The 20568-nt window shown below is 52.0% G+C and overlaps 1 protein-coding gene across 2 annotated transcripts in view; it reads right to left on the reverse strand.

The window, feature by feature from the left end:
- Window positions 1-20568, reverse strand: part of GLP1R (glucagon like peptide 1 receptor) — a 587398-nt gene that overhangs the window by 248048 nt on the left and 318782 nt on the right. For both annotated transcript variants that reach the window (XM_056568649.1, XM_056568650.1), the window contains one exon: window positions 6931-7038. In XM_056568649.1, coding sequence (XP_056424624.1) covers window positions 6931-7038 — 108 coding nt within the window. The remainder of the gene's footprint in view (window positions 1-6930; window positions 7039-20568) is intronic.

The following is a 20568-nucleotide window of genomic DNA, read 5'->3' on the forward strand; positions in this document are numbered from 1 at the left end:
TAGTGCAGGCTCGCACAAAGTCCCCAACATCCGTCTCCAGAGTCGGCCACCAATAGAAGCGGGAGATGAGTTGCACAGATTTCTTGATGCCCGCATGACCTGCAAGATGGGAGGAGTGACCCCATTTGAGGATTCCGAGGCGTTGGCGTGGAGAAACAAAGGTCTTTCCTGGAGGAGTCTGCCTGATGGAGGCAGGAGAAGTGGAGATCAGGCAGTCAGGTGGAATGATGTGTTGCGGAGGCAGATCAACTTCTGAGGCATCCGAGGAACGAGAGAGAGCATCGGCCCTAATGTTCTTATCGGCAGGACGAAAGTGAATCTCAAAATTAAATCGGGCAAAGAATAGAGACCACCGGGCCTGGCGAGGATTCAGCCGTTGGGCAGACTGGAGGTAGGAGAGGTTCTTGTGGTCGGTGTAGATAATAACAGGAAATCTTGATCCCTCCAGCAGATGCCTCCATTCCTCAAGTGCTAATTTAATGGCTAGAAGCTCTCGATCCCCGATGGAGTAGTTCCTCTCCGCTGGAGAGAAGGTCCTAGAGAAAAAACCACAAGTGACAGCATGCCCGGAAGAATTTTTTTGTAGAAGAACAGCTCCAGCTCCCACTGAGGAGGCATCAACCTCCAACAGGAAGGGTTTGGAAGGGTCAGGTCTGGAGAGCACGGGAGCCGAAGAAAAGGCAGACTTGAGTCGTTTAAAGGAGTCTTCTGCTTGAGGAGGCCAGGACTTGGGATCAGCATTTTTTTTGGTTAAAGCCACGATAGGAGCCACAATGGTAGAAAAATGTGGAATAAATTGCCTGTAATAATTGGCGAACCCCAAAAAGCGTTGGATAGCACGGAGTCCAGAGGGGCGTGGCCAATCTAAGACGGCAGAGAGTTTGTCTGGATCCATCTGTAGTCCCTGGCCAGAGACCAAATATCCTAGAAAAGGAAGAGATTGGCATTCAAACAGACATTTCTCAATTTTGGCATAGAGTTGGTTGTCACGAAGTCTCTGAAGAACCATACGGACATGCTGGCGGTGTTCTTCTAGATTGGCAGAAAAAATTAGGATATCGTCCAGATATACAACAACACAGGAGTATAACAGATCACGAAAAATTTCATTGACAAAGTCTTGGAAGACGGCAGGGGCATTGCACAGTCCAAAGGGCATGACCAGATACTCAAAGTGTCCATCTCTGGTGTTAAATGCCGTTTTCCACTCGTCCCCCTCTCTGATGCGGATGAGGTTATAGGCGCCTCTTAAGTCCAATTTAGTGAAGATGTGGGCACCTTGGAGGCGATCAAAGAGTTCAGAGATGAGGGGTAAGGGGTAGCGGTTCTTAACCGTGATTTTATTAAGACCGCGGTAGTCAATGCAAGGACGTAGGGAGCCATCTTTTTTGGACACAAAGAAAAATCCGGCTCCGGCAGGAGAGGAGGATTTACGGATAAAGCCCTTTTTTAGATTCTCCTGGACGTATTCGGACATGGCAAGAGTCTCTGGGGCAGAGAGAGGATAAATTCTGCCCCGGGGTGGAGTAGTACCTGGGAGGAGGTCGATAGGGCAATCATAAGGCCTGTGAGGAGGTAGAGTCTCAGCTTGTTTTTTGCAGAAAACATCCGCGAAGTCCATATAGGCCTTAGGGAGACCGGTTACTGGAGGAACCACAGAGTTACGGCAAGGGTTACTGGGAACCGGTTTTAGACAGTTCTTGGAACAAGAGGACCCCCAACTCTTGATCTCCCCAGTGGACCAATCCAGGGTTGGGGAATGAAGTTGAAGCCAGGGAAGTCCAAGGAGAATCTCCGAGGTGCAATTAGGGAGGACCAAAAGTTCAATCCTCTCATGATGAGATCCGATGCTCATAAGAAGGGGTTCCGTGCGGAAACGTATGGTACAGTCCAATCTTTCATTATTTACACAATTGATGTAGAGGGGTCTGGCGAGACTGGTCACCGGGATGTTGAACTTGTTGACGAGAGAGGCCAAAATAAAATTTCCTGCAGATCCAGAGTCCAAGAAGGCCACTGTAGAGAAGGAGAAGGCAGAGGCAGACATCCGCACAGGCACAGTAAGACGTGGAGAAGCAGAGTAGACATCAAGGACTGTCTCACCTTTGTGCGGAGTCAGCGTACGTCTTTCCAGGCGGGGAGGACGGATAGGACAATCCCTCAGGAAGTGTTCGGTACTAGCACAGTACAGGCAGAGGTTCTCCATACGGCGTCGTGTCCTCTCTTGAGGTGTCAGGCGAGACCGGTCGACCTGCATAGCCTCCACGGCGGGAGGCACAGGAACAGATTGCAGGGGACCAGAGGAGAGAGGAGCCGAGGAGACGAAACGCCTCGTGCGAACAGAGTCCATATCCTGGCGGAGTTCCTGACGCCTTTCAGAAAAACGCACGTCAATGCGAGTGGCTAGGTGAATAAGTTCATGTAGATTAGCAGGAATTTCTCGTGCGGCCAGAACATCTTTAATGTTGCTGGATAGGCCTTTTTTGAAGGTCGCGCAGAGGGCCTCATTATTCCAGGACAATTCTGAAGCAAGTGTACGGAATTGTACGGCATACTCGCCAACGGAAGAATTACCCTGGACCAGGTTCAACAGGGCAGTCTCAGCAGAAGAGGCTCGGGCAGGTTCCTCAAAGACACTTCGGATTTCCGAGAAGAAGGAGTGTACAGAGGCAGTGACGGGGTCATTGCGGTCCCAGAGCGGTGTGGCCCATGACAGGGCTTTTCCGGACAGAAGACTGACTACGAAAGCCACCTTAGACCTTTCAGTGGGAAACAGGTCCGACATCATCTCCAGATGCAGGGAACATTGGGAAAGAAAGCCACGGCAAAACTTAGAGTTCCCATCAAATTTATCCGGCAAGGATAAGCATATCCCAGGAGCGGCCACTCGCTGCGGAGGAGGTGCAGGAGCTGGCGGAGGAGATGACTGCTGAAGCTGTGGTAGCAACTGTTGTAGCATAACGGTCAGTTGAGACAGCTGTTGGCCTTGTTGCGCTATCTGTTGTGACTGCTGGGCGACCACCGTGGTGAGGTCAGCGACAACTGGCAGAGGAACTTCAGCGGGATCCATGGCCGGATCTACTGTCACGATGCCGGCTGGCAGGTAGTGGACCCTCTGTGCCAGAGAGGGATTGGCGTGGACCGTGCTAGTGGACCGGTTCTAAGCCACTACTGGTTTTCACCAGAGCCCGCCGCAAAGCGGGATGGTCTTGCTGCGGCGGTAGTGACCAGGTCGTATCCACTAGCAACGGCTCACCTCTCTGGCTGCTGAAGATAGGCGCGGTACAAGGGAGTAGGCAGAAGCAAGGTCGGACGTAGCAGAAGGTCGGGGCAGGCAGCAAGGATCGTAGTCAGGGGCAACGGCAGAAGGTCTGGAAACACAGGCAAGGAACACACAAGGAACGCTTTCACTGGCACTAAGGCAACAAGATCCGGCAAGGGAGTGCAAGGGAAGTGAGGTAATATAGGGAAGTGCACAGGTGAAAACCCTAATTGGAACCACTGCGCCAATCAGCGGCGCAGTGGCCCTTTAAATCGCAGAGACCCGGCGCGCGCGCGCCCTAGGGAGCGGGGCCGCGCGCGCCGGGACAGAACAGACGGGGAGCGAGTCAGGTAGGGGAGCCGGGGTGCGCATCGCGAGCGGGCGCTACCCGCATCGCGAATCGCATCCCGGCTGGCAGCGGGATCGCAGCGCCCCGGGTCAGAGGACGTGACCGGGGCGCTGCAGCGGAGGGAGTGAAGCGAGCGCTCCGGGGAGGAGCGGGGACCCGGAGCGCTCGGCGTAACAATAACCATCAACAAACTCCTCATCTTCACCATCGTCATAAACACCATCATGTTTATCATCATAGCCATCTTTATCATCTTCATCATCATCATCTCTATCATAACATTTTCTACCGTATATTATTTTATTGCCCTATATGTGCACAGATCACCTGTGCTTGGCACGCAGCACCAACAGGACCTGACACCTGGCAGAGCACCCACAGGAGCTGACACCTGGCAGAGCACCCACAGGAGCTGACACCAGGCACAGCACCCACAGGACCTGACATCCAGCACAGCACCCACAGGACCCGACACCTGGCAGAGCACCCACAGGACCTGACACCTGGCAGAGCACCCACAGGAGCTGACACCAGGCACAGCACCCACAGGACCCGACACCTGGCAGAGCACCCACAGGACCTGACACTTGGCAGAGCACCCACAGGACCTGACACCTGGCAGAGCACCCACAGGACCTGACATCCAGCACAGCACCCACAGGACCTGACACCTGGCAGAGCACCCACAGGACCTGACACCTGGCAGAGCACCCACAGGACCTGACACCTGGCAGAGCACCCACAGGACCTGACATCCAGCACAGCACCCACAGGACCTGACACCTGGCAGAGCACCCACAGGACCTGACACCTGGCACAGCACCCACAGGACCTGACACCTGGCAGAGCACCCACAGGACCTGACATCCAGCACAGCACCCACAGGACCTGACACCTGGCAGAGCACCCACAGGACCTGAAACCTGGCACAGCACCCACAGGACCTGACACCTGGCAGAGCACCCACAGGACCTGACATCCAGCACAGCACCCACAGGACCTGACACCTGGCAGAGCACCCACAGGACCTGACACCTGGCACAGCACCCACAGGACCTGACACCTGACAGAGCACCCACAGGACCTGACATCCAGCACAGCACCCACAGGACCTGACACCTGGCAGAGCACCCACAGGACCTGACACCTGGCACAGCACCCACAGGACCCGACACCTGGCAGAGCACCCACAGGACCTGACACCTGGCAGAGCACCCACAGGAGCTGACACCAGGCACAGCACCCACAGGACCCGACACCTGGCAGAGCACCCACAGGACCTGACACCTGGCAGAGCACCCACAGGACCTGACACCTGGCAGAGCACCCACAGGACCTGACATCCAGCACAGCACCCACAGGACCTGACACCTGGCAGAGCACCCACAGGACCTGACACCTGGCACAGCACCCACAGGACCTGACACCTGGCAGAGCACCCACAGGACCTGACACCTGGCAGAGCACCCACAGGACCTGACACCTGGCAGAGCACCCACAGGACCTGACATCCAGCACAGCACCCACAGGACCTGACACCTGGTAGAGCACCCACAGGACCTGACACCTGGCAGAGCACCCACAGGACCTGACACCTGGCAGAGCACCCACAGGACCTGACACCTGGCAGAGTACCCACAGGACCTGACATCCAGCACAGCACCCACAGGACCTGACACCTGGCAGAGCACCCACAGGACCTGACACCTGGCAGAGCACCCACAGGACCTGACACCTGGCAGAGTACCCACAGGACCTGACACCTGGCAGAGCACCCACAGGACCTGACACCTGGCAGAGCATCCACAGGACCTGACACCTGGCAGAGCACCCACAGGACCTGACACCTGGCACAGTACCCACAGGACCTGACACCTGGCAGAGCACGCACCGGACCTGACACCAGGCACAGCACCCACAGGACCTGACATCCAGCACAGCACCCACACGACCTGGCACCTGGCAGAACACCCACAGGACCTGACACCTGGCAGAGCACCCACAGGACTTGACACCTGGCAGAGCACCCACAGGACCTGACACCAGGCAAAGCACCCACAGGACCTGACACCAGTCAGAGCACCCACAGGACCTGACACCTGGCACAGCACCCACAGGACCTGACATCCAGCACAGCACCCACAGGACCTGACATCCAGCACAGCACCCACAGGACCTGGCACCTGGCAGAGCACCCACAGGACCTGGCACAGCACCCACAGGACCTGACACCTGGCAGAGCACCCACAGGACCTGACACCTGGCAGAGCACCCACAGGACCTGACATCTGGCAGAGTACCCACAGGACCTGACAACCGGCAGAGCACCCACAGGACCTGACATCCAGCACAGCACCCACAGGACCTGGCACCTGGCAGAGCACCCACAGGACCTGACACCTGGCACAGCACCCACAGGACCTGACACCTGGCACAGCACCCACAGGACCTGACACCTGGCAGAGCACCCACAGGACCTGACACCTGGCAGAGCACCCACAGGACCTGACACCTGGCACAGCACACACAAAACCTGACACCCGGCACAGCACCCACAGGACCTGACACCTGTCACAGCACCCACAGGAACTGACACCTGGCACAGCATCCATAGGACCTGACACCTGGCAGAGCACGCACAGGCCCTAACACCATTCAAAGCACCCACAGGACCTGACACCCGGCACAGCACCTACAGGACCCGATACCCTGAACAGCACCTACAGGACCCGATACCCTGCACAGCACCCACAGGACCTGACATCCGGCACAGCACCTACAGGACCCGATAACCTGCACAGCACCCACAGGACCTGACATCCGGCACAGCACCCACAGGACCTGACACAGCACCCAAAGGACTTGACACTCGGCACAGCACCCACAGGACCCGACACACGGCACAGCACCCACAGGACCTGACACCAAGCTGCCGTGCACAGGAGAGGCACCATCTGCAGATGCCCAATGTGTTCCTATGGCAGCTGGAGCTCAATAACTCATTGTAGATAATGTGGGGAAATCCAGTAACAAAAAGTCACTAAGTGAATCCTCCGTCCAAATGTATAATGTAAAAGGTTCAGTCATTGGAGAAATTATAGTCAGTAACATCATGTTAATACTCTAGTCACATCCAGAGCTGCATTACATAATGTCAGAGATTATATAATGCACAAACCAGAAGCCTCCTAGAATTCTAAATACAGCTTTAGATGTGACCGGAGAATAAAGCAAACGATAAGGAGGCAAAGACATTTATCTCATGGAACGTTCCAAGTAGAGATGAGGGAAGCGAAGCCCCGTCCGACAGGGTATTTACCTTTATGTGCCCAGGGGAGATACCAGGGGCAGGAAACGTTCACATACGTTCCAGGAACTCCGTCCGGCCAACAAGCGTAATCATCAAATGTGCGATTACAGAACCTCCCTACAGGAGAAATAAAGGATAAAAGGATCAACAAGAGGAAAAGACAGATATAGGAGACATTCACATAAAACTCCATAGGGGGCAGTATTATAGTACAGGGTGGGCCATTTATATGGATACGCCTTAATAAAATGGGAATGGTTGGTGATAACTTCCTGTTTGTGGCATATTAGTATATGTGAGGGGGGAAACTTTTCAAGATGGGTGGTGACCATGGCGGCCAGTTTGAAGTCGGCCATTTTGAATCCAACTTTAGTTTTTTCAATAGGAAGAGGGTCATGTGACACATCAAACTTATTGGGAATTTCACAAGAAAAACAATGATGTGCTCGGTTTTAACGTAAATTTATTCTTTCATGAGTTATTTACAAGTTTCTGACCACTTATAAAATGTGTTCAATGTGCTGCCCATTGTGTTGGATTGTCAATGCAACCCTCTTCTCTATATACTACTATATACACCGCAGGAGAAATGCTAGCACAGGCTTCCAGTATCCGTATACACTGCTATATACTGCTATATACACCGCAGGAGAAATGCTAGCACAGGCTTCCAGTATCCGTATACACTGCTATATACTACTATATACACCGCAGGAGAAATGCTAGCACAGGCTTCCAGTATCCGCATACACTGCTATATACTACTATATACACCGCAGGAGAAATGCTAGCACAGGCTTCCAGTATCCGTATACACTGCTATATACTACTATATACACCGCAGGAGAAATGCTAGCACAGGCTTCCAGTATCCGTATACACTGCTATATACTACTATATACACCGCAGGAGAAATGCTAGCACAGGCTTCCAGTATCTGGAGTTTCAGGCAGGGCTGTGGAGTCAGAGTCGAGGAGTAGGAGGACATTTTGGGTACCTGGAGTCAGAGTCGGCAACGCATAATTAGGAGCGGCAATACTTATACTTTCCATAGTGTTGTGTTCTGCTGTTACAGGGAACCCATGGGTAACCTAGCCTCTCACTGATAAGAGATTAAGTAAATATGTTTTTTGCAGGACTAGAGACACTTGTGTAAGTGAAGGGAATGGAGGGTCAATAGTTCAAGACTGAAGCTGTGAACCATTGGAAAAACTGCTGCCATTCAGCTAAGGCTATAAAAACTTGTAAACTCCAATTGTTAGCTTAAATGTTAAACATGACTATGGGATTCTACTAGGGAAATCATGTTTTATAATAATTGCCCCTTCCTGGATCCTCCCACTGCCCTATCTTCAGCAGCAGATCAGCACACAAAAAGGAGAAGGCAGCAGCTTCTGCCCAACTACCTCTTTCTGCTAGAAGAGCTTAGAGAAACTTGGTGGGCTTAAACTGTTCAATACAGTAGACTGTTGGCTTCCCAGCCAGATGTCCTGTGGTAATGACATGTATGTTGAAATCCAATAAAGAAAGAATTCAAGTGCACTCACCACGTAGACTGCTTCTTCTTTACTTTATTTCTTGTCACAAAAAGACAATGCAGGGAGACGACTGTTACGCCGAGCGCTCCGGGTTCCCGCTCCTCCCCGGAGCGCTCGCTACACTCTCGCTCCCGCAGCGCCCCGGTCAGATCCACTGATAGGGTGCGCTGCGATACCGCCTCCAGCCGGGATGCGATTCGCGATGCGGGTGGCGCCCACTCGCGATGCGCACCCCGGCTCCCGTACCTGACTCGCTCTCCGTCGGTCCTGTCCCGGCGCGCGCGGCCCCGCTCCCTAGGGCGCGCGCGCGCCGGGTCTCTGCGATTTAAAGGGCCACTGCGCCGCTGATTGGCGCAGTGGTTCTAATCAGTGTGTTCACCTGTGCACTCCCTATGTATACCTCACTTCCCCTGCACTCCCTCGCCGGATCTTGTTGCCATTGTGCCAGTGAAAGCGTTTCCTTGTGTGTTCCTAGCCTGTGTTCCAGACCTCCTGCCGTTGCCCCTGACTACGATCCTTGCTGCCTGCCCCGACCTTCTGCTACGTCCGACCTTGCTTCTGTCTACTCCCTTGTACCGCGCCTATCTTCAGCAGTCAGAGAGGTTGAGCCGTTGCTAGTGGATACGACCTGGTCACTACCGCCGCAGCAAGACCATCCCGCTTTGCGGCGGGCTCTGGTGAAAACCAGTAGTGACTTAGAACCGGTCCACTAGCACGGTCCACGCCAATCCCTCTCTGGCACAGAGGATCCACCTCCTGCCAGCCGGCATCGTGACAGTAGATCCGGCCATGGATCCCGCTGAAGTTCCTCTGCCATTTGTCGCCGACCTCACCACGGTGGTCGCCCAGCAGTCACAACAGATAGCGCAACAAGGCCAACAGCTGTCTCAACTGACCGTGATGCTACAGCAGCTACTACCACAGCTTCAGCAATCATCTCCTCCGCCAGCTCCTGCACCTCCTCCGCAGCGAGTGGCCGCCTCAGGCCTACGACTATCCTTGCCGGATAAATTTGATGGGGACTCTAAGTTTTGCCGTGGCTTTCTTTCACAATGTTCCCTGCACTTGGAGATGATGTCGGACCAGTTTCCTACTGAAAGGTCTAAGGTGGCTTTCGTAGTCAGCCTTCTGTCTGGAAAAGCTCTGTCATGGGCCACACCGCTCTGGGACCGCAATGACCCCGTCACTGCCTCTGTACACTCCTTCTTCTCGGAAATTCGAAGTGTCTTTGAGGAACCTGCCCGAGCCTCTTCCGCTGAGACTGCCCTGCTGAACCTGGTCCAGGGTAATTCTTCCGTTGGCGAGTACGCCGTGCAATTCCGTACTCTTGCTTCAGAACTTTCCTGGAATAATGAGGCCCTCTGCGCGACCTTTAAAAAAGGCCTATCCAGCAACATTAAAGATGTTCTGGCCGCACGAGAAATTCCTGCTAACCTACATGAACTCATTCTTCTAGCCACTCGCATTGACATGCGTTTTTCCGAAAGGCGTCAGGAGCTCCGCCAGGATATGGACTTTGTTCGCATGAGGCGTTTTTTCTCCCCGGCTCCTCTCTCCTCTGGTCCTCTGCAATCCGTTCCTGTGCCTTCCGCCGTGGAGGCTATGCAAGTTGACCGGTCTCGCCTGACACCTCAAGAGAGGACACGACGCCGCATGGAGAATCTCTGCCTGTACTGTGCCGGTACCGAACACTTCCTGAAGGATTGTCCTATCTGTCCTCCCCGCCTGGAAAGACGTACGCTGACTCCGCACAAAGGTGAAACAGTCCTTGATGTCAACTCTGCTTCTCCACGTCTTACTGTGCCTGTGCGGATATCTGCCTCTACCTTCTCCTTCTCCACTAAGGCCTTCTTGGACTCCGGATCTGCAGGAAACTTTATTTTGGCCTCTCTCATCAACAGGTTCAACATCCCAGTGACCAGTCTCGCCAGACCTCTCTACATCAATTGCGTTAACAATGAAAGATTGGACTGTGCCGTGCGTTACCGCACGGAACCCCTCCTAATGTGCATCGGACCTCACCACGAAAAAATTGAGTTTTTGGTCCTCTCCAATTGCACTTCCGAAATTCTCCTTGGACTACCCTGGCTTCAACACCATTCCCCAACCCTGGATTGGTCCACAGGGGAGATCAAGAGTTGGGGTCCCTCTTGTTTCAAGGACTGCCTTAAACCGGTTACCAGTACTCCTTGCCGTGACCCTGTGGTTCCCCCTGTAACCGGTCTCCCTAAGGCCTATATGGACTTTGCGGATGTTTTTTGCAAAAAACAAGCTGAGACTCTACCTCCTCACAGGCCTTATGACTGTCCTATTGACCTCCTCCCGGGCACTACTCCATCCCGGGGCAGAATTTATCCTCTCTCTGCCCCAGAGACTCTTGCTATGTCTGAGTACATCCAGGAAAATTTAAAAAAGGGCTTTATCCGCAAATCCTCCTCTCCTGCCGGAGCCGGATTTTTCTTTGTGTCCAAAAAAGATGGCTCCCTACGTCCTTGCATTGACTACCGCGGTCTTAATAAAATCACGGTAAAGAACCGCTACCCTCTACCTCTCATCTCTGAACTCTTTGATCGCCTCCAAGGTGCCCACATCTTTACCAAACTGGACTTAAGAGGTGCTTATAATCTCATCCGCATCAGAGAGGGGGATGAATGGAAAACGGCATTTAACACTAGAGATGGACACTTTGAGTATCTGGTCATGCCCTTTGGCCTGTGCAACGCCCCTGCCGTCTTCCAAGACTTTGTTAATGAAATTTTTCGTGATCTCTTATATTCCTGTGTTGTTGTGTATCTGGACGATATCCTGATTTTTTCTGCCAACCTAGAAGAACACCGCCAGCATGTCCGCATGGTTCTTCAGAGACTTCGTGACAATCAACTTTATGCCAAAATGGAGAAATGTCTGTTTGAATGTCAATCTCTTCCTTTCCTAGGATACTTGGTCTCTGGCCAGGGACTACAAATGGATCCAGACAAACTCTCTGCCGTCTTAGATTGGCCACGCCCCTCCGGACTCCGTGCTATCCAACGTTTTTTGGGGTTCGCCAATTATTACAGACAATTTATTCCACATTTTTCCACCATTGTGGCTCCTATCGTGGCTTTAACCAAAAAGAATGCCAATCCTAAGTCATGGCCTCCTCAAGCGGAAGACGCCTTTAAACAGCTCAAGTCTGCCTTTTCTTCAGCTCCCGTGCTCTCCAGACCTGACCCATCTAAACCCTTCCTATTGGAGGTTGATGCCTCCTCAGTAGGAGCTGGAGCGGTCCTTCTACAAAAAAATTCTTCCGGGCATGCTGTTACTTGTGGTTTTTTTTCTAAGACCTTCTCTCCGGCGGAGAGGAACTACTCCATCGGGGATCGAGAGCTACTAGCCATTAAATTAGCACTTGAGGAATGGAGGCATCTGCTGGAGGGATCAAGATTTCCAGTTATTATTTACTCCGATCACAAGAACCTCTCCTATCTCCAGTCTGCCCAACGGCTGAATCCTCGCCAGGCCAGGTGGTCTCTGTTCTTTGCCCGATTTAATTTTGAAATTCACTTTCGGCCTGCCGATAAGAACATTAGGGCCGATGCTCTCTCTCGTTCCTCGGATGTAGAGCTCTCTCCGCAACACATCATTCCTCCTGACTGCCTGATTTCCACTTCTCCAGCCTCCATCAGGCAAACTCCTCCAGGGAGGACCTTCGTCTCCCCACGCCAACGCCTCGGAATCCTCAAATGGGGTCACTCCTCCCATCTCGCAGGTCATGCGGGCATCAAGAAATCCGTGCAACTCATCTCTCGTTTCTATTGGTGGCCGACTCTGGAAACAGATGTTGTTGATTTTGTGCGGGCCTGCACTGTCTGTGCCCGGGATAAGACTCCTCGCCAGAAGCCCGCTGGTCTTCTTCATCCTCTGCCTGTTCCCGAACAGCCTTGGTCTCTGATTGGTATGGACTTTATTACAGACTTACCCTCATCCCGTGGCAACACTGTTGTTTGGGTGGTCGTTGATCGATTCTCCAAGATGGCACATTTTATTCCTCTTCCTGGTCTTCCTTCAGCGCCTCAGTTGGCTAAACAATTTTTTGTACACATTTTTCGTCTTCACGGGTTGCCCACGCAGATCGTCTCGGATAGAGGCGTCCAATTCGTGTCTAAATTCTGGAGGGCTCTCTGTAAACAACTCAAGATTAAATTAAACTTTTCTTCTGCTTATCATCCTCAATCCAATGGGCAAGTAGAAAGAATTAACCAGGTCCTGGGTGATTATTTACGGCATTTTGTTTCCTCCCGCCAGGATGACTGGGCAGATCTTCTACCATGGGCCGAATTCTCGTATAACTTCAGAGTTTCTGAATCTTCTTCCAAATCCCCATTTTTCGTGGTGTACGGCCGTCACCCTCTTCCCCCCCTCCCTACTCCCTTGCCCTCTGGTGTACCCGCTGTGGATGAAATATCTCGTGATCTTTCCACCATATGGAAAGAGACCCAAAATTCTCTCTTACAAGCTTCATCACGCATGAAGAAGTTTGCTGATAAGAAAAGAAGAGCTCCCCCCATTTTTTCTCCCGGAGACAAGGTATGGCTCTCCGCTAAATATGTCCGCTTCCGTGTTCCCAGCTACAAATTAGGACCACGCTATCTTGGTCCTTTCAAAATTTTGTGCCAGATTAATCCTGTCTCTTATAAACTTCTTCTCCCTCCTTCTCTTCGTATTCCTAATGCCTTTCACGTTTCTCTTCTTAAACCACTCATCATCAACCGTTTCTCTCCTAAACTTATCTCTCCCACTCCTGTCTCCGGTTCTTCAGACATCTTTCCCGTAAAGGAGATACTGGCCTCCAAAAAGGTCAGAGGAAAAACCTTCTTTTTGGTTGACTGGGAGGGCTGTGGTCCTGAAGAGAGATCCTGGGAACCTGAGCACAATATCCTAGATAAAAATCTGGTCCTCAGGTTCTCAGGCTCCAAGAAGAGGGGGAGACCCAAGGGGGGGGGTACTGTTACGCCGAGCGCTCCGGGTTCCCGCTCCTCCCCGGAGCGCTCGCTCCACTCTCGCTCCCGCAGCGCCCCGGTCAGATCCACTGATCGGGTGCGCTGCGATACCGCCTCCAGCCGGGATGCGATTCGCGATGCGGGTGGCGCCCGCTCGCGATGCGCACCCCGGCTCCCGTACCTGACTCGCTCTCCGTCGGTCCTGTCCCGGCGCGCGCGGCCCCGCTCCCTAGGGCGCGCGCGCGCCGGGTCTCTGCGATTTAAAGGGCCACTGCGCCGCTGATTGGCGCAGTGGTTCTAATCAGTGTGTTCACCTGTGCACTCCCTATGTATACCTCACTTCCCCTGCACTCCCTCGCCGGATCTTGTTGCCATTGTGCCAGTGAAAGCGTTTCCTTGTGTGTTCCTAGCCTATGTTCCAGACCTCCTGCCGTTGCCCCTGACTACGATCCTTGCTGCCTGCCCCGACCTTCTGCTACGTCCGACCTTGCTTCTGTCTACTCCCTTGTACCGCGCCTATCTTCAGCAGTCAGAGAGGTTGAGCCGTTGCTAGTGGATACGACCTGGTCACTACCGCCGCAGCAAGACCATCCCGCTTTGCGGCGGGCTCTGGTGAAAACCAGTAGTGACTTAGAACCGGTCCACTAGCACGGTCCACGCCAATCCCTCTCTGGCACAGAGGATCCACCTCCTGCCAGCCGGCATCGTGACGACGACGTGTGCGTGGGCACACCCCCTATATGTCGTCTCCCTGCATTATGTATTTTTGTGACAAGAAATAATGTAACGAAGAAGCAGTCTACGTGGTGAGTGCTCTTGAATTCTTTCTGTATTGGATTTGGGCATACGTGTTGTATCTTCTATGAAATCTTGCACCTCCACTGCTTACGTGAATCTATTGCTGCATTGTGTCTACAGGAGTAATAATCCACAGGTGTGTGAAGTAGCAGTGCCAGGCTAGCTGTTTCTCCCTTACTATTGACATGTATGTTGCCTTTATTTCCTTCAAGGAATTTATAAAATACATTTGCATATTAATACAGAGGAGTCGGAGTCGGAACATTTATCTACCGACTCAACAGCCCTGGTTTTAGGTGCTGCACATCTCATATCTTCACAGCATAGACAATTGCCTTCAGATGACCCCAAAGATAAAAGTCTAAAGGGGTCAGATCAGGAGACCTTGGGGGCCATTCAACTGGCCCACGATGACCAATCCACTTTCCAGGAAACTGTTCATCTAGGAATGCTCGGACCTGACACCCATAATGTGGTGGTCACCATCTTGCTGGAAAAACTCAGGAAATGTGCAGCTTCAGTGCATAAAGAGGGAAACACATCATCATGGAGCAATTTCACATATCCAGTGGCCTTGAGGTTTCCATTGATGAAGAATGGCCCCACTATCTTTGTACCCCATATACCACACCATACCATCAATTATTGTGTTCCACCAGTCTTGGAGGGATCTATCCAATGTGGGTTAGTGTCAGACCAATAGCGGTGGTTTTGTTTGTTAACTTCACCATTCACATAAAAGTTTCCTCATCACTCAACACAATCTTCTGTGTAAACTGAGGGTCCTGTTCACATTTTTGTTTTGCCCATTCTGCAAATTCAGTGCGCCGATCTGGGTCATCCTCGTTGAGATGCTGCAGTAGCTGGAGTTTGGTGCCATTTGTGAGTAATTAATATCCGCCGAAAAGATGTTCGACTAATGCCACTCTCCAGTGACATGCGGCAAGTGCTACGCTGTGGGCTCTTGCTGAATGAAGCGAGGACAGAGACTGATGTTTCTTCATTAGTGACAGATTTCGGCCGACATTTATGATTGTCTTTAGACTGTTTTTTGTGTCTACAAAAAGGTGCAAGCAGGGTTTATTTGCGCCTTTTTGTTTACACATTTCTGCTGATTTTGAGTTGCAATCCACTGATTTTGGCAATACACATGATATAGAAGGGATTTATGAACTGCGCCTTTTTGTTAAAAGGTGCAAAGCCACTGAAAAGTGTCTAAAACTACACCATCCATGACCTGGCGTAGCTTTTTGGTGTATGTTAAGAGAGAAATTTCAGAAAATGTTTACCTGCACAAAATTTTGGTGCTCCTACACATCACCAGCACACATAAAAAGAGTGTAAAAAATGCTTCACTTATACCTACAATGATAAATGCTTCACTTACACCTACAATGATAAATGCTTTACTTACACCTACAATGATAAATGCTTCTGTCACGATGCCGGCTGGCAGGAGGTGGATCCTCTGTGCCAGAGAGGGATTGGCGTGGACCGTGCTAGTGGATCGGTTCTAAGTCACTACTGGTTTTCACCAGAGCCCGCCGCAAAGCGGGATGGTCTTGCTGCGGCGGTAGTGACCAGGTCGTATCCACTAGCAACGGCTCAACCTCTCTGACTGCTGAAGATAGGCGCGGTACAAGGGAGTAGACAGAAGCAAGGTCGGACGTAGCAGAAGGTCAGGGCAGGCAGCAAGGATCGTAGTCGGGGGCAACGGCAGGAGGTCTGGAACACAGGCTAGGAACACACAAGGAAACGCTTTCACTGGCACAATGGCAACAAGATCCGGCGAGGGAGTGAAGGGGAAGTGAAGTATAAATAGGGAGTGCACAGGTGAACACACTAATTGGAACCACTGCGCCAATTAGCGGCGCAGTGGCCCTTTAAATCGCAGAGACCCGGCGCGCGCGCCCTAGGGAGCGGGGCCGCGCGGGCCGGGACAGGACAGACGGAGAGCGAGTCAGGTACGGGGGCCGGGATGCGCATCGCGAGCGGGCGCTACCCGCATCGCGAATCGCATCCCGGCTGGAGACGGTATCGCAGCGCACCGGGTCAGTGGAGCTGCCCGGAGCGCTGCGGTAGCGAGAGAGAAGCGAGCGCTCCGGGGAGGAGCGGGGACCCGGAGCGCTCGGCGTAACAGTACCCCCCCCCTTTGGTCTCCCCCTCTTCTTAGAGCCTGAGAACCTGAGGAGCAGACTTTTGTCTAGGATGTTGTCCTCAGGTTCCCAGGATCTCTCTTCAGGTCCACAGCCCTCCCAATCCACCAAAAAGAACCTTTTTCCTCTGACCGTCTTGGAGGCCAGTATCTCTTTCACTGAGAAGACGTCAGAAGAACCGGAGACAGGAGTGGGAGAAACTAATTTGGGAGAGAAACGGTTGATGATGAGTGGTTTAAGAAGAGAGACATGAAAGGCATTAGGAATACGGAGAGAAGGAGGAAGAAGAAGTTTGTAAGAGACAGGATTAATTTGGCACAAGACTTTGAAAGGACCAAGATAGCGTGGACCCAGTTTGTAACTGGGGACACGAAAGCGGACATATTTAGCGGAGAGCCATACCTTGTCTCCTGGAGCAAAAATGGGGGGAGCTCTTCTTTTCTTATCGGCAAACTTTTTCATGCGAGATGAAGCCTGTAAAAGAGAATCTTGGGTCTCTTTCCATATGGTGGAAAGATCACGAGTCACTTCATCTACAGCGGGCAAACCAGAGGGCAAGGGAGTAGGGAGGGGGGGAAGAGGGTGACGGCCATACACCACGAAAAATGGGGATTTGGAGGAAGATTCAGAGACTCTAAAGTTATACGAGAATTCGGCCCATGGTAGAAGATCTGCCCAATCATCCTGGCGGGAGGAAACAAAATGTCGTAAATAATCACCTAAGACCTGGTTAATTCTTTCTACTTGTCCATTGGATTGAGGATGATATGCAGAAGAAAAGTTTAATTTAATCTTGAGTTGTTTACAGAGAGCCCTCCAGAATTTTGACACGAATTGGACGCCTCTATCCGAGACTATCTGTGTGGGCAACCCGTGAAGACGAAAAATGTGTACAAAAAATTGTTTAGCCAACTGAGGCGCTGAAGGAAGACCAGGAAGAGGGATGAAATGTGCCATCTTGGAGAATCGATCAACGACCACCCAAACAACAGTGTTGCCACGGGATGGGGGTAGGTCTGTAATAAAATCCATACCAATCAGAGACCAAGGCTGTTCGGGGACAGGCAGAGGATGAAGAAAACCAGCGGGCTTCTGGCGAGGAGTCTTATCCCGGGCACAGACAGTGCAGGCTCGCACAAAGTCCACGACATCCGTCTCCAGAGTCGGCCACCAATAGAAGCGAGAGATGAGTTGCACAGATTTCTTGATGCCTGCATGACCTGCGAGATGGGAGGAGTGACCCCATTTGAGGATTCCGAGGCGTTGGCGTGGAGAGACGAAGGTCTTTCCTGGAGGAGTTTGCCTAATGGAGGCTGGAGAAGTGGAAATCAGGCAGTCAGGAGGAATGATGTGTTGCGGAGAGAGTTCAACTTCCGAGGCATCCGAGGAACGAGAGAGAGCATCGGCCCTAATGTTCTTATCGGCAGGCCGAAAGTGAATTTCAAAATTAAATCGGGCAAAGAACAGAGACCACCTGGCCTGGCGAGGATTCAGCCGTTGGGCAGACTGGAGATAGGAGAGATTCTTGTGATCGGTGTAAATAATAACTGGAAATCTTGATCCCTCCAGCAGATGCCTCCATTCCTCAAGTGCTAATTTAATGGCTAGAAGCTCTCGATCCCCGATGGAGTAGTTCCTCTCCGCCGGAGAGAAGGTCCTAGAAAAAAAACCACAAGTAACAGCATGCCCGGAAGAATTTTTTTGTAGAAGGACCGCTCCAGCTCCTACAGAGGAGGCATCAACCTCCAATAGGAAGGGTTTAGATGGGTCAGGTCTGGAGAGCACGGGAGCCGAAGAAAAGGCAGACTTGAGCCGTTTGAAGGCGTCTTCCGCTTGAGGAGACCAAGACTTGGGATTGGCATTTTTTTTGGTTAAAGCCACGATAGGGGCCACAACGGTAGAAAAATGTGGAATAAATTGCCTGTAATAATTGGCGAACCCCAAAAAACGTTGGATAGCACGGAGTCCGGAGGGGCGTGGCCAATCTAAGACGGCAGAGAGTTTGTCTGGATCCATTTGTAGTCCCTGGCCAGAGACCAAGTATCCTAGGAAAGGAAGAGATTGGCATTCAAACAGACATTTCTCTATCTTGGCATAAAGTTGATTGTCACGAAGTCTCTGAAGAACCATACGGACATGCTGGCGGTGTTCTTCTAGATTGGCAGAAAAAATCAGGATATCGTCCAGATATACAACAACACAGGAGTATAAGAGATCACGAAAAATTTCATTAACAAAGTCTTGGAAGACGGCAGGGGCGTTGCACAGGCCAAAGGGCATGACCAGATACTCAAAGTGTCCATCTCTAGTGTTAAATGCCGTTTTCCATTCATCCCCCTCTCTTATGCGGATGAGATTATAAGCACCTCTTAAGTCCAGTTTGGTAAAGATGTGGGCACCTTGGAGGCGATCAAAGAGTTCAGAGATAAGAGGTAGGGGGTAGCGGTTCTTTACCGTGATTTTATTAAGACCGCGGTAGTCAATGCAAGGACGTAGAGAGCCATCTTTTTTGGACACAAAGAAAAATCCGGCTCCGGCAGGAGAGGAGGATTTACGGATAAAGCCTTTTTTTAAATTTTCCTGGATGTACTCCGACATAGCAAGAGTCTCTGGGGCGGACAGAGGATAGATTCTGCCCCGGGGTGGAGTAGTGCCCGGGAGGAGGTCAATAGGACAATCATAAGGCCTGTGAGGAGGTAGAGTCTCAGCTTGTTTTTTGCAAAAAACATCCGCAAAGTCCATATAGGCCTTAGGGAGACCGGTTACAGGGGGAACCACAGAGTCACGGCAAGGGGTACTGGGAACCGGTTTTAGGCAGTCCTTGAAACAAGAGGGCCCCCAACTCTTGATCTCCCCAGTGGACCAATCCAGGGTTGGGGAATGGAGTTGAAGCCAGGGTAGTCCAAGGAGGATTTCGGAAGTGCAATTGGGGAGGACCAAAAATTCAATCCTCTCGTGATGAGGTCCGATGCACATTAGAAGGGGCTCCGTGCGGTAACGTATGGTACAGTCCAATCTTTCATTGTTTACACAATTGATGTAGAGGGGTCTGGCGAGACTGGTCACTGGGATGTTGAACCTGTTGACGAGAGAGGCCAAAATAAAATTTCCTGCAGATCCGGAATCCAAGAAGGCCATAGCAGAGAAGGAGAAGGCAGAGGCAGATATCCGCACAGGCACAGTAAGACGTGGAGAAGCAGAGTAGACATCAAGGACTGTCTCACCTTTGTGCGGAGTCAGCGTACGTCTTTCCAGGCGGGGAGGACGGATAGGACAATCCTTCAGGAAGTGTTCGGTACTGGCACAGTACAAGCAGAGATTCTCCATGCGGCGTCGTGTCCTCTCTTGAGGTGTCAGGCGAGACCGGTCGACCTGCATAGCCTCCACGGCGGGAGGCACAGGAACGGATTGCAGGGGACCAGAGGAGAGAGGAGCCGGGGAGAAAAAACGCCTTGTGCGAACAAAGTCCATATCCTGGCGGAGCTCCTGACGCCTTTCGGAAAAACGCATGTCAATGCGAGTGGCAAGATGGATGAGTTCATGTAGGTTAGCAGGGATTTCTCGTGCGGCCAGAACATCTTTAATGTTGCTGGATAGGCCTTTTTTAAAGGTCGCGCAGAGGGCCTCATTATTCCAGGATAATTCTGAAGCAAGAGTACGGAATTGTACGGCGTACTCGCCAACGGAAGAATTACCCTGGACCAGGTTCAGCAGGGCAGTCTCAGCAGAAGAGGCTCGGGCAGGTTCCTCAAAGACACTTCGAATTTCCGAGAAGAAGGAGTGTACGGAGGCAGTGACGGGGTCATTGCGGTCCCAGAGCGGTGTGGCCCATGACAGAGCTTTTCCAGACAGAAGGCTGACTACGAAAGCCACCTTAGACCTTTCAGTAGGGAACTGGTCCGACATCATCTCCAAGTGCAGGGAACATTGGGAAAGAAAGCCACGGCAGAATTTAGAGTCCCCATCAAATTTATCCGGCAAGGATAGTCGTAGACCAGAAGCGGCCACTCGCTGCGGAGGAGATGCAGGAGCTGGCGGAGGAGATGATTGCTGAAGCTGTGGTAGTAGCTGCTGTAGCATCACGGTCAGTTGAGACAGCTGTTGGCCTTGTTGCGCTATCTGTTGTGACTGCTGGGCGACCACCGTGGTGAGGTCGGCGACAACTGGCAGAGG

The sequence above is a fragment of the Hyla sarda genome, chromosome 3 (assembly GCF_029499605.1).
Source record: "Hyla sarda isolate aHylSar1 chromosome 3, aHylSar1.hap1, whole genome shotgun sequence".
Classification (NCBI taxonomy): Eukaryota; Metazoa; Chordata; class Amphibia; order Anura; family Hylidae; genus Hyla; species Hyla sarda.